Below are 13,862 nucleotides of genomic sequence, written 5' to 3'. Positions count from 1 at the left end.
TATAACTAAAACGGGAATTTGCTTACACTAACGGGGTTTCTGTAGTTCGGTCTGTTGCTGCTGATGAGAGGTTATCCCGTCCAAACTTCCTGTATACCTGCACCAGCCCCATTTTATTGGCTGTACGTTAGCCAATAGGGGTTGGTGTGCGTAATTACGTGCTTGCTATTTTTAAGCCCAGCTTTTCGATTACATAACATGTTCTTCACCGGATATATTCTTTGGGTTTCATCTGACAGGGTAGGTTCCAGTGGTGAGATCTTTTTAACACAGTACAGAATCTCTGGGTTCAATGAAAGGTGGGGAATGACTCACCAATAAGGTTTCAAAGAATTAATTTGCTCCATGGAGTTAGTACTGTATGGCCAATAACACTTGTACATACTCATCCATCTTTCAACAAATACAATAAAACCATGTCAATTCAGAAAACCTCAAAGCCAGAAATACAAACTCTGATTTTTCCATGTTTCATCACAGATATTAGCTGCAAGTCACTGTAACTGGAAATATTAAACTGTAATGGACTGACAACACAAAACCTTTCACACAAAATTGTTTTACCTCATTATTTCACTTTCACTCATCCATTCTTCTATTGTTTACATATTTACCATCACTGAAATATCTGCATTTATTGTCAATGTTGAAAATCATAATATAAAATTTCTTAATAAAGTGATGCAGACCAATTATCTCACCATAAAAAAACAATTCTCATTATAAGCCACACTGTACTTTTAAGGTGATGTGGGGGAAAAGTGACACTTATATTCACATATAGTATGTTCTTTGCTTAATGTGAAAGATCAACTTTCACAAAACAACAGGCACAATTATAGTTTTGTATAACTCAATTAGGACACAAGATGGGAAGTCATAACATTCAGAACTGAGTACTAGTATGCATTTCACCAAGTAATTTACTCTTAATTTCTTCATGGCTGTAATTTTGTTTTATTACTATCAATCCCGAACATATTTTATCACTGCCCAGTAAATTAGCAATATTACCATAGGCCAGAAGCCAATTTGTCACATTCAGTTCTAATCTTTCCTGATTTTATTAAATGTTGGCAATTCTTCCACTGCCAACATCCTTTGGCCTTTCTACTTTGCAGAGAAATGGATTTTCAGAGCAACACAAATACACAACTGCATACTGTCAACAAAATTTCATTTACACAACACACATAAACATCAGAGTTCAAGATGTCGCCAAAATAATCATCCTTGGCAATAATATTTATGCTATTATGACTGTTCTACAAAGACACATACATAAAAATGAAACTAAGTTTGCATGTAAATCCATTTAAATGACAAAAGTAAAATAGTAACTGTTTATCCAGTATTGATAAAAATCAATTGTTTGTTTGTTTGTCATCAGTCTTTCAACTGGTTTGATGCGGTCCTCCAATTTCGCCTATCTTGCGCCAATCTCTTCATTTCCACATATTTTTTGCAGCCCACATCCTCTGAAATCTGCGTCACATATTCCAATTTTTGTCTCCCCCTACAATTCTTCCCTTCAACTGTTCCTTCCATTACAAAATTAACCAATCCTGGATGCCTCAGAATGTCCCACCAACCTATCTCTTACAGAACTAATAAGCAACCAAGTAGAAGACAATAAATTCATACCAGTTTGAAGTCTACACTTCATTACCAAAGAAATAATTATTCTTCATTATAAATATCACATTCTTTGTAGAAACTGTCATTATACAAAATAATCTTACACTGGAAACAAAATAATACTTCAAAAGTTAAGAAAAATAATATCATTTCATGAACTTTATAAGCAATTTTTTTTATTATTCTTGTATTTTACTCTCAGCTTTAAGCCTGTATCTCATTAATATGCTCTTTCATATACAATAACACCATATGGATATGTCATGTTAAGAAGGGCTTACTCACAGTCTTTTCTCTCCTTGCTTATACTGGAAGAAATTCTGACTATGAAGAGTACTTTGAATTCACGGCAAAGCTTCAAAATTAAGACAGCTTTCATATGCTGGCGTTGAATGGATGTTACGACTGAACTACACACCATATCACAAACTTCCATAAATTATACTGAGGAACAGAGTTAAATAATGTTAATAATAATTGTCTCTTCCTCTGCGACCACTACCCCTACCTCTGCCACCCCCTCTATCCTGGTAGCCCCCACCATGACCACTACCACCTCCTCTATCTTGATAATTTCCCCTTCTATCCTGATAGCCACCTCCATAACCACCACCTCTATCCTGGTAACCACTTCCGCTGTTATAACCTCCATCTTTATTTTGGTAGCCACTTCCACCACCTTGATTCCATCCTCCTTGAACTCTGCCTCCTCGATCTCCACCCCCACCTCCTCTACCACCTTGAAATCCTCCTCCTCCTCCTCCACCACCACCACCACCTGTAAGGTAATAATATAGCTTATTAATTATAACGTTACATTAGTCTTTCTCTCAGAGAGGAATAGCAATTATTAAAATCACTTGCCACTAGCAAGAGGTATCTTACAGTTACAAATTATTACATCTTGTACATTTAACACAAATGTAATGGGTACGTCATATAACAATTGCATATTAACAAGAGGCTTCTTTGGGTGGTCATTGGAATATTTTTTGAGTTGTAACAAGTTTGGTAATTCATTATTTCTGGTGGTCTTGGTCACATCATGGTAAAAATGTTTATTTCAAGTTTCAGTTCTGGACAGCAGTTCAAGTTATGCAGTACAGTCCATAGTAAGATGTGGTTTCAAGTTATGCAGTACAGTCCATAGTAAGATGTGGTTTCAATTACTAGCAGAATCACTACCAGTTTTCTAGATTTGTGAAATCACCCACATGCCAAGTTGTTTGCCAATGACAATACCTGCATGACAGCCAGTTATCTTCCTAAATGTAACACTGGTGAGCCTGCAAAGTTAGGTTGCACACTTTCTTTAGCAAAAGAAGCTGATGTACTAACTGCTGGTCACATCTGTCCTTCAATGGAAAGTGTTAATCCCTTTCTGCCTCACGGTATATAACTCTTTATAAAGGGCTATTCAAAAAGATTGTCGGGGTTTTAAAAAATCACTACACGTAGTACAATTGAGGTAGGAATACGAATCTTATTTTATTGTGTAGCAAAACTCTCAAAGTTTTTTACATGCATTATAAATGCTCAATATGTGCGCCTTTTGTCACTCTGCAGACATCCACATGATAATCCATTTCTTCCCACACACGCCCCAGCATGTCAGCGGTGATGTTTAGAATGGTGGCTCTGATACGCACCTTCAGATCCAGGATAGTCGCAGTTAGAGGCGGGACAAAGACTTGATCCTTCACGTAGCCCCACAGAAAAAAATCACATGGTGTTAAGTCCGGTGAATGAGGTGGCCAAGACAGGAGCTTCTGATCAACGTCGGTCCCGCGTCTGATCCATCGCTGCGGTTAAGTGCTGGTTTAAAAATGCCCTGACTTCCCGATGGAAATGAGGTGGGGCGCCATCTTGTTGCAGTATGAAATCAGCTCTGTCCTCATTCAGCTGGGGTAGCAGCCATTCAGTGACCATATCCAAATAAGTCAGTCCTGTTACAGTCTGTTCGGCGAAGAAAAACAGGCTGTATACCTTCATTTTGGAAACAGCGCAGAACACATTCACTTTGGGGGAGTCACGCTGATGTTCAACATAACAATGGGGATTTTCCATCCCCCAACCTTGAACATTGTGTTTATTAACTTTTCCACACAAATGAAAGGTTACTTCATCACTAAAAATCAGCCAGTCACAAAAGCCATCTTCTTCCATTAGTTGTTGCAGTGCAATGCAGAAAGCCCCCCCTTCGGTGGTGGTCATCAGGTGTTAAAGTTTGAAGCAGCATTAGGCGATATGGCTTCATTCTTAGTCGCTTCCGTTAACACACGCCAAACTGTGGGTTGCAGTATGCTGAGTTCCCTGCTGCCTCTTGCAGTTGATTTTCTAGGGCTGCGTTGGAAAGCTTCTCTGATCTGGTCTACTTTCGCTTCTGCTCTTTCCTTTACACAGGCACCCCGTCTCCAGAAATTGTGCATACCACCTGCGAATGGAATTGTCGGAGGGCAGATCTTTCCCAAATTTCATGTGGAAGTGCCGCTGGACAATGGTAACGGACAGACTTTGATGATATTCGAGAGTACAAAACGCCTTCTCCTTACCGTTAGCCGCCATATTGCACAAGCTGACACCTGGCGGCCAAATGCATAACTACTGGATGGCAGGCGGTACAGAACAAAACTTTGAGAGTTTCTCTAACCACCAGTGTAGTGATAATAGTCGTATGTTTAATGCATTGCCCCACAAAAATTCACAAAACCCCGACAATCTTTTTGAATAGCCCTGTATTATTACATTTGAATACAGTTATAAAATTACAAGTCCAGAGAACCAACAATGAAAGTTTAGCAGGTAAAGTACAAAACTTTCTTGCCTCACCAAAGGAGTGTTTGCAAGTGCTTTAAAACGTATACACTTTTACTATAAAATTATGCTGCATAATTTTAAAATTCTTTAAACTTAACTCAGTCAAACAGGCAGACATACCTCCAGACCGCTGCTGCTGCCAACTTGGCATCTCAGGGGGTGGAGGTTCCTGTTCATTTGGCCGACCCCCTCTGTCTGGCACCTATGATACAACAATGAGATTTATGTCTTTATTTATTTTGGTCAAGTTATAGAGGAATCTTAAAAATGTTCTGACATGAAGGAACAATATTTCAAAGCACAATTCACACAAAACGTTTTTCAAGATTTTCCAAAATTTTCTGATTTATGATGACATGGCACAAAATATATATTCTATCTGTGAAAGCAAATCACTGGTCTAAAAATCTAGGTACAGCTATATGGTGTTAACAGAAAACAAAAAAAAGCTAGATTTTTGCTACTTAAACTGCGTATATATTAAACATTATTACATTCCATAACGTGTGTTCAATAAATACTGCACAAATATTTTAAATGAAAGGAAACATCGATGCTATGATCCACAGATATGTTCTTTAATATCAGATCCTTCAATTTTCACATCACTCCCACCATGTATCTTTAGTACAGCGCAACCATATTCATGTGGTTGCAATGCCACACTCTGGTTCACATCATGTATACCAAAAGAAAGAGAACCATCCTTGTCAAATATAACCAATTATATGGAGCAGCACTCTTCTTGAGCAGCTAATAGTATACATAGATAGTCAAGAAATTCTCCACATTTTATGGAACACAAGGTTCATTACTGTGTTCACAAGAGCCCATGGCCAGTACCTATCCTATTCAATCCACACCCTAAAACTCTATTTATCGAAGATCTATTTCAATATTATGCTATCATCTAGATTTTCTGAGTGGTTCCCTTCAGGTTTGTCAACCAAAATTGTGTATGCATTCCTGATCTCCCACATGCATAATACATGAAGCACCCATCTCATCTTCCTTGATTTCATCACTATCTAATGAAGAGTACAAATTGCAGTTTTCTCCAGCCTCCCTCCTAGGTCCAAATATTCTCCTCACCACCCTGTTGTCAAACAACCTCAAACTACGTTCTTTTAACATGAGAGACCAGGATTCACACCCATGCAGAATAACAGAAAATATTATAGTTTAAGCATTATGTTTTAGATACCTGACAGGAAGAACAAAAATTTCTGAAAGGCACGGCAGCAGGATTTCTCAAATTTAGTCATCATAATGCAATTCTGATCTGTTAACAGCATTTCCAAACATATGAACTTTGCCACATTTTCAAAGAATTTATCAGCTACCTTTACATAAAGATTTTATGCTGTAGTCCAGTGAAGAGACATGAAATTGTACTCTGTTTTCTCTACATTTAATTCAATGAAGAATTTGTATCAGTTTTATAATAGCCTACTGCATAGAATCCTTGTTTGTTTTTATGTGTGATGAGCTACATACTTACCCGTCCAATGATCACTTTGTTAACGGCAGACTGTGTGTTCTTGCGCACAGAAGCACTGCTAGTCTTTTCAATAATGGCAAGATCCTCACGAGCTGCCAACAGATCTGACAAGTGGATATCAGGCAGGGCACACATGGACTTCCTCCGTGTCATAAACAGTGCTGCTATTTGGTCCTCTTGGTTCTTCACACGTTCTGACCACTGCATGAAAATCACCAATACAGTGCATCAGTAAAAGGTGTACAAAATTCAGACAAATGTAGGTAACACCAGTGGTACTTTTGAAGTTGTAAATATCCTGAGCTCCAACCACAAAATCTAGCATGGATAAAATGTCTAAGAGAAATGTCGCTTATGTTATTGTTATGTGTATTAGGATCTGATTGCAAAATCTATCACGGAGGATACAAATGAGGGGCAGGTTTAGTGGGTTGTAAAAGGGCTGAAGGGCTTACAATATGAAATTTGAGGTGTGTATAAGGTAGAATGAAGTTTACAGCACAAATTTAAGCACTGAAACACAAGACAGACTTATCCAAATTATAATTTCTCTGACATTTAGGTTTCTGAAATAAATGAGAGTACCATGATTAATCTACAAACTGGATAACCTACCTGTGAATAACTGAGCGCCAATTCCACAAACATACAATCACACTGCGTTTAATACTGGCATATAAATTCTATTCTCCATTATTTGCGTAAAGATATATAAGAACAACAAAACCTGGATGTTTGACACAATATAGCTTGCCACAATGAATAAAATTCTAAGCTAGTTCAATCCACATCTCATATCATTAAATCCATTGCAATATAATCTTCATGCCTCTCTCTAGATCTTCGAAGGGTTTCCCCAACAACATTTGTTATGCATTTCTTGTTTACGGTTTGATCTACATCTCCAGACCTTTTTGACTTCACTAGAAACAATAATATTAGCTGAGCTGTAAATAACACAAAGTTCTTTGTTACATAATAATTCTCTATTTCGTACTTCTCTTGCAATTCCGCATATTTTCTTGAATAATTTATTTGCACACAATTAATAAAAGGGTAATATATAGCTCAATCATTAGCACTTTGGAAAGTAGACAAGATGATAATTTCTCAACTGGATAACAAGCATTTACTGAACAAAATTCAAATCTCACCAACAAGAATTTTCTTTCTAACACTACACAGAAACTGCAAGGATCACGTTGAAAGAATAATAAGCTCTGATAAAATATGAAATACAAAAATACTTAGGATGATCTCAAAAACAATGGAAAATTGGAAGCACTGCCAAGTCTGTAGCACAGGAACCAGAGGAAAATAAGCCAATATTTTCTTGAACTCTGGAAAAAATACAACAGAATGATGTCTCTTATTACTTGCCTGAAATGACTGTATTGTGACATCAAGTCTTTTAATCAGCATCTCTTGTCGCATGCAATACTCATCCTGAAGTTCCTTTTGAAGCTCCGAAAGTTGGTGCCACTGCTTGTCTGATAGCACGCCTACAAACAATGGCTTTCCTACTAACTCAGCTGAGGCTTTATCTAGAACCTTCTTCATCTGTGGGCATAAAAATATACTGACAGGATCAAAGAAAGTTATATAACTAAACATAAAGATTAGGAAGGGTTTGTTGACTGGTTATTTAGCGACACTGCATCAACAACGAGATTATGAAGCAATAGATGTGACAAGATAATTGTATACAAGTCATAGGACTGGAGGAAAGCAGTTGTGGCCTATCTTAATTTACCTGAAATAACTCTGTATAAAAAAAAAAAGATAGAGAAATCATGTCAGAATAACTGGCTGCAGCTGCTAATGTAATGTATTACATAATTTTATTTGCCTTCACCAATGCATCTACCACCACAGGTATATGAATGTAATAATTCTAGTGGATTTGAGATATCAGATATATGGGATTGGTGAATTCAAAACTAGAACTCTTTCTTACCATAATGTTAATCTTGGCATGCTAGAAGTTAAATAAAGGATTCTTCAAAGCCTGTCATCTGTAATAAATGACTTTGTAAGCTACCCATACTTCAGAGCAGAATATGTACATTAATCTTGAGATATACCTGGAGAAGCAAACTTTTATGACAACTAACTAATGCCATGCAGCACAGCCTCTGTGTTGCTCAACTAAACAAGAATTTTTGACATTTATTATCATTTTTAGAAAGTCTGCAAGTCCAAGGCCCCTTTCTAATATGCTGGATTGTACAGTGAGTAGTTGCTAGCACCCCCCTCCCCCCCCCCCCCCCACAACCCATAAAGTGGATGATCACCCATTGTCAGATGTCAACTACTACTTATTAAGTATCTCAACTCCCACCCTCCATATCTGGAGGTGTTTTATTCCATCCACAACCTCAGGATATGCCATGTCATGGTGACATGGGACGTACTTAATATGACAGACAAAATTAAGATTGCGGTCTAAGTAAAGCCAATATTATAGAAGAATATGAGTCCTTAAAATGTATTTACATTTTATAATAATGATGTACACATTACCTTCTCTTCCACCTTCCCAAATAATAAGGCGGGTGTTATGTTTGGTGGTGGTTTTGGGAATTTAAGTGCTATGAGCATTGTCTTCAAGTAGCTTGCAGTTGAACTTTCGTTCTGAAATATATAAATATTGGTAAATATTTCAACGGGTAACTGATATTTTATTGATTTATCAAACTAATTACAAGACTGAACTTACCAACTGTACCTCCATTGCCTTACTCAAGTCAGGTTTGTTAACATGAACCATCCTTGCAGCCTCTAATTCAGTAAGAAGGAAATCAAGCAGACGAATCCGATGCTCACGAGTATGCAGTCGTTCACTCAAATGGCCCTCCACGAGGCTACTATATGCACAACCTGTTTAAAAGAACTCAAAAAATTCTTAAAGTTTCCAAACATTTAGAAGAGCTATATAGTAAGGTATTTTATCTCATGCAGTGTTGTACATGGTAATGAATTAAATAATGAGGTGAAAAAAAAGGGCAAGAGGATGGATTACCAAAACTCATGGTACATGCTGATAACACGGTTATACGAGAACCAAATGAAAATATCTAGGGATTTAAGTCCAAAGAGGCATTACAGCGTGTAAAGATTTTGGATTAAACATAAATTAAGAAAATGTTTGTAAAAAAAGTGGTAGATATGGTAAAAAAACAGAGTCATGAAATAAAAGAAGTGGAGATCTTCAATTACATAACTAACTAAATGGCTTATGGAACCCAAAAGTTCATCACCAAATTAACAAAAGCCCTCCACCGGACCCTGTCCTGGGCCAACAAAATCCAGTCTCCTTCAACTCCTATCTCCCATAGATCCTGACATTATCCTCCCATCTACGTCTAGGTCTCCCCTGCGGTCTCTTCCCCTCAGGCAAAATAGTGACAAACAGAAGTGTTAAAGAATAAATCAGGAACTTCTTCTATTTGTGAGAGACACTTTGAAAATGGAAAATGCATTTGAAAGAAAAATGTTTTTCTTTTGTATTTTGTTCCTACCATATTTCCATGTTAAAAATCTTTTAAATGAAACTTCTACTCTTGTTCTTAAAGTGTTGTATAATATTTTTGGCTATTTAGCTTACCAGAATTTAGTTTTTGAATGTTTTCATTAGCAAATAGGACTTTCACAGACACAGTAAAATTTGCAAATCTAATCTCAACTTACAATTATTCATTGTCAGTAATTGTTGGCTTACTTCATCACTCATCCCTTGTGTATGCAATATATCAAAATCTTACACTGTGTTTACAATAAACCATTAAAATACCTGAAGAACAAGCGGTAAACTATGCTAGCAATTACTGACAATGAACTATACTATAGGTTTAATTCACTGCTATCAAGCAATGTCTATTGTCAGTATACTTACCTAGTTCCTTGAGAAAACTGCTTAATTCAAGGAGAAATGAACTGGAGTCTTCAGCTGAGGAGACAGCATTTACATGTTCATCAAGTTTACATAATGTCTTCAATTCTTTTGACAGCCACTCTACCAGGCCTGTGTATTCCACTGATTTAGGTCCACCATCCAAGGCTTTCTCCAATGATCCTTCTTCAAGTAAAGGGCCAGTGTATCTTCAAATAAGATACCACACTTCAAGCATAATGTGTTAAATAGACACATACATGCATACATCTTTATTACATTCTGTGGATTCATAAGTTAGTCAGATGATAATATGATGAGGAATAAGTCATAATAATTCAATACGTGTATACAAGTACTATTTATACTACTATAAATATTTCACATAATATATGCAAAGAGTTCACATAAAGAAATGATATGTTACAAATAAATCCACCCATTATCTACAGTAGATAAATTATACTATCCATTTTTATTATATATAACCTATAAACCTTAATGAACATCATGACTTATAAACATAAAAAATTAATCAGCTGAATAAAAGAAATGTGTAATTAAGTGTCTTTTAAATGCTACTTTAAATTGTGCCTTTTTATTTATATGAGTTGTGAAACTATATGGTAGACTTAAAAAATGTTGTTGCCTGCATAATATGCACTCTTCTGGAATATTGAGAGGTTGACAGCTGATAAATGGTTATTCCTTATATTGACAATGTATATTGCAGCATTAACCCAGGAATTTCATATTTACTGACTCTTCCATATACCAATATTTAAAGCATATTGTGGCGAGTTGTTATAAATGCTGTTAGATTTGTTTTATCCAGATTTTGAGCCAGTTTGATAGCAGTAAACCATTTACTCATATGAGAAAGACCTAGGTATGACTTTCACAGAAATCATTAACAAATTTGCTATAAATTATGACACTTGTGTCATCAGCAAATATGATGTGTTCTGTTATGTACTTATTCCTGGGGGAAAGTCATTTACATATTTCATGAAAAGTATGGGCCCTAGAATTGACCTTACAGAAGTCATTGTTACCCAGTCTGAGAAAAAATTCTATTTTTTGGATTAATTTACTTCAATACTTTGTTTTCTATCTGTTAGATGGGATTGGAACCACTCTGCAGCTATTCCTTGAATGCCATAAAAATGTAATTTAAATAATTTGCCTTGAAGCCAAAGCCTTCACTGTTGGAAATATTATGCCAGGATTGGATTGGATTGGATGCTCAGTGGGTAAGTAGCTGTACTGAATTGCTGTGGGAAAGTGACTGTGGATTCTGGACTTATAGGGTGGCACAGCATGTAGTCCTGCAGCCGGTTAGGTGTAGGTGATATATTCATCCAATAGTTAAAAAAAACACTGCAAGACTACATGGAATTGTAGTACACAAGACAACAATACACATTTGTCATGAAAGCCTCACAACTTACATACTTTCCCTGCTGTTATACTTGTACCAGGTAATGGCTCACCAAACACTAATCATAGGCAAAGAAAGCTCAAACCTACATATCACACTTTGCTGCATCATGGAGCTTGAGACAGAGAGAGCACTTTGTTGCAGTGATTCAGTATGGCTTTAAAAATGGATGAAATGAGAACCATTTTCCTGCTATTCAGAACATATCATATGCCATAATTTTTCTACAGTTACGAATCCAGATTTGTAAGCTATATGAGCTCAACTCTGTGTCTCAAAACTTTTTTTTTAGTGATTCTTGTACATTATTAAAGAACTAGTGAGTGGGTTTAGGGTAATGCCAAATATAACTCATCACATTTCAGTGCACTTACTGTCACATCTGGTAAACTGTTGTGCCAAATGTGGATACAGCTGGAATAAATGGTGTCCATTTATTATGAAAATAACCTAATTTAACAAACAAAATCAACTGCATGAAATACAACAGAGCCTACAATTACGAGTGCACAAAGAGGCATCAGTTTTACAGCTTCTAAAACTGAGACTCCCAAGAACTGACAGAACAGTTTAAAAAATATGGCTATGTAGACACAATGCAATATGGTACTACCGTAACATAACCAAAAGAGAAATCCTGTCTGAACAGCAATGACAGCAAAGGCACCATTTTTATTGTGCATGTGTTGGTGAATCTACATGAAAGAACATGAGGAATATCTTCACAATATGATGGCCAGCTGGACTAATTAGAATTGTTTGTGACAAAGCTATATTCAATACAACCTAAATTCAGTAGTGGCACAGGACTGAGCTGGTCAGAAGAGTTCGTGGTTGGTCTTGCAATTAAACAAACCACAAATTCAGCAACACAAAGTTATCGTACTGTAAAATTATTCCGAACATAATTATTAAGAACTGAGGGTTAAAGGGACATATATTTGGCTATAAAAGTAATCACTTTTCATTGCATTTCCATAAAGGTATTGTTCATGGCCGGGAATTACAACATTGTGGAAATCTGATACTGCATTTATACAACTACTGTACTACGGGCTAAACACCACTAACCGGAATAATTACATATTTCCACTTTTGTCCTCACCCTATGTCTTCCAAGGCATCCAAAATGTCATTCTCCATCTTGTGTCTTAATATTATCTGAATGCGCGTAAGTACATGAGTGTCAACTCACTCCTAATACTTCAGCACACATGTATATTATTACGTGAAAATGAAAATTTACACCACATTACACATTCGCAACCTGACCAGCCGGCTTAAAAAATTGAACATCAAACTTCGAGGCGTGTTCAGAACAGTCCACATGATATTTAAAGAAATATTACCTTCCTTTCACAGGGCTACGACGGTATTAACTATGGTCCACAGATAAACACAAAGCCTGAAACGCACACGATGTATAGAGACAAAACGGAATCCTAACGAACCTACCATTTTTCAATTCTATACATCACTTTCTTTAATTTATGTACACATATGGCACATAAAAGTGCACTTATGTACGAGGCGCATACACAAAGTAAGTTTCCCACTCGTCTGCGACTGTGCGTACGCGATAGAGCAATGACGTAGCATGGCGCATGCACTAACGGTACTTCCCGCGTTCTCACAGTTGCATTGTTGCAGCTGTTCAAGATGGAGGTTCTTATTCCAGCTCCCGCCGACTGTGAAGTGCGGTCAGTGATAAAGTTTTTGAATGCACAGAGCATAGCGCCGATCGAAATTCATCGTCAGCTGTGCCGGGTCTATGGGCCTAACGTCATGAGCAAGCAGATGGTGCGTCGCTGGTGCAGACAATTTTCAGCAGGTCGACAAAGTGTGCATGAAGAGTAGCGCAGTGGGAGGCCATCCATCATTACAGACGACCTTGTGGAGCTTGTGCGGGAACGCATTATGGATAATCGTCGCTTCACAATTACGGAACTCAGCAGTCATTTCCCGCAGATTTCCCGCTCCATGTTGCACAAAATTGTCACGGAGCACCTGTTGTTCAAGAAATTGTGCGCCAGGTGGGTGCCGAAGCAACTGACACCAGAACACAAAACAAACACATTACCCCAGAAACCAAGCAGCAGTCAATGAATTGGCGTCACAGTGGATCTCCCTGTAAGACGAAATTCAAGCAGACGTTGTCGGCGCGGAAAGTGATGTGCACGGTGTTCTGGGACAGACGGGGCGTTCTCCACGTCGACTTCCTGGCCAGAGGTGAGACGGTGAATGCTGAGTGTTACTGCGAAACACTGCAGAAATTGCGACGGGCCATTCAGAACAAGCGGCGCGGGATGCTTAGTGCCGGTATTGTCTTCCTGCACGATAACGCTAGGCCGCACACGGCTCGACGGACAGCAAGTCTCCTGCAGGAGTTCAGCTGGGAGGTGTTTAATCATTCACCCTACAGCCCGGACCTCGCTCCCAGTGATTTCCATCTTTTCCTACACCTCAAGAAATTCCTGTCCGGTCAGCGTCAGCGTTTTGAGAATGACAGAGAGGCGGAGATGGTTGTCACACAGTGGTTCCAATCCCAGGCGGCAGACTTCTACGACACAGGT

At 37.7% G+C, this 13,862-nt stretch overlaps 1 protein-coding gene across 2 annotated transcripts; it reads right to left on the bottom strand.

Annotated features, from left to right (window-relative positions):
• Nucleotides 1-346: 346 nt before the first annotated feature.
• LOC110835505 (protein FAM98A) lies at nt 347-12,820 on the bottom strand. 2 transcript variants are annotated; one of them, XM_022075780.2, is made up of 8 exons: nt 12,395-12,809; nt 9,852-10,057; nt 8,676-8,836; nt 8,480-8,590; nt 7,337-7,516; nt 5,957-6,157; nt 4,576-4,657; nt 347-2,416 (listed from the first exon to the last, which is right to left on the bottom strand). In XM_022075780.2, exons 1-8 carry the CDS (start codon nt 12,430-12,432, stop codon nt 2,106-2,108), a joined length of 1,290 nt encoding a protein of 429 aa, XP_021931472.1. In that variant the 5' UTR covers nt 12,433-12,809; the 3' UTR covers nt 347-2,105. The 2 variants fall into 2 exon arrangements, with proteins under 2 accessions (XP_021931472.1, XP_021931473.2); XM_022075781.2 differs by lacking the exon at nt 347-2,416 and adding an exon at nt 3,708-4,072 and having other exon boundaries at nt 12,395-12,820.
• Between the last annotated feature and the right edge of the window lie 1,042 nt (nt 12,821-13,862).

Source organism: Zootermopsis nevadensis, unplaced genomic scaffold (genome assembly GCF_977971745.1).
Source record: "Zootermopsis nevadensis isolate Lab colony 2312 unplaced genomic scaffold, Znev_1.0 Znev_ptg000007l, whole genome shotgun sequence".
Lineage (NCBI taxonomy): Eukaryota > Metazoa > Arthropoda > Insecta > Blattodea > Termopsidae > Zootermopsis > Zootermopsis nevadensis.
The sequence above is the reverse complement of the archived record's forward strand: the minus strand, read 5'-3'. Positions and strand labels throughout refer to the sequence as shown.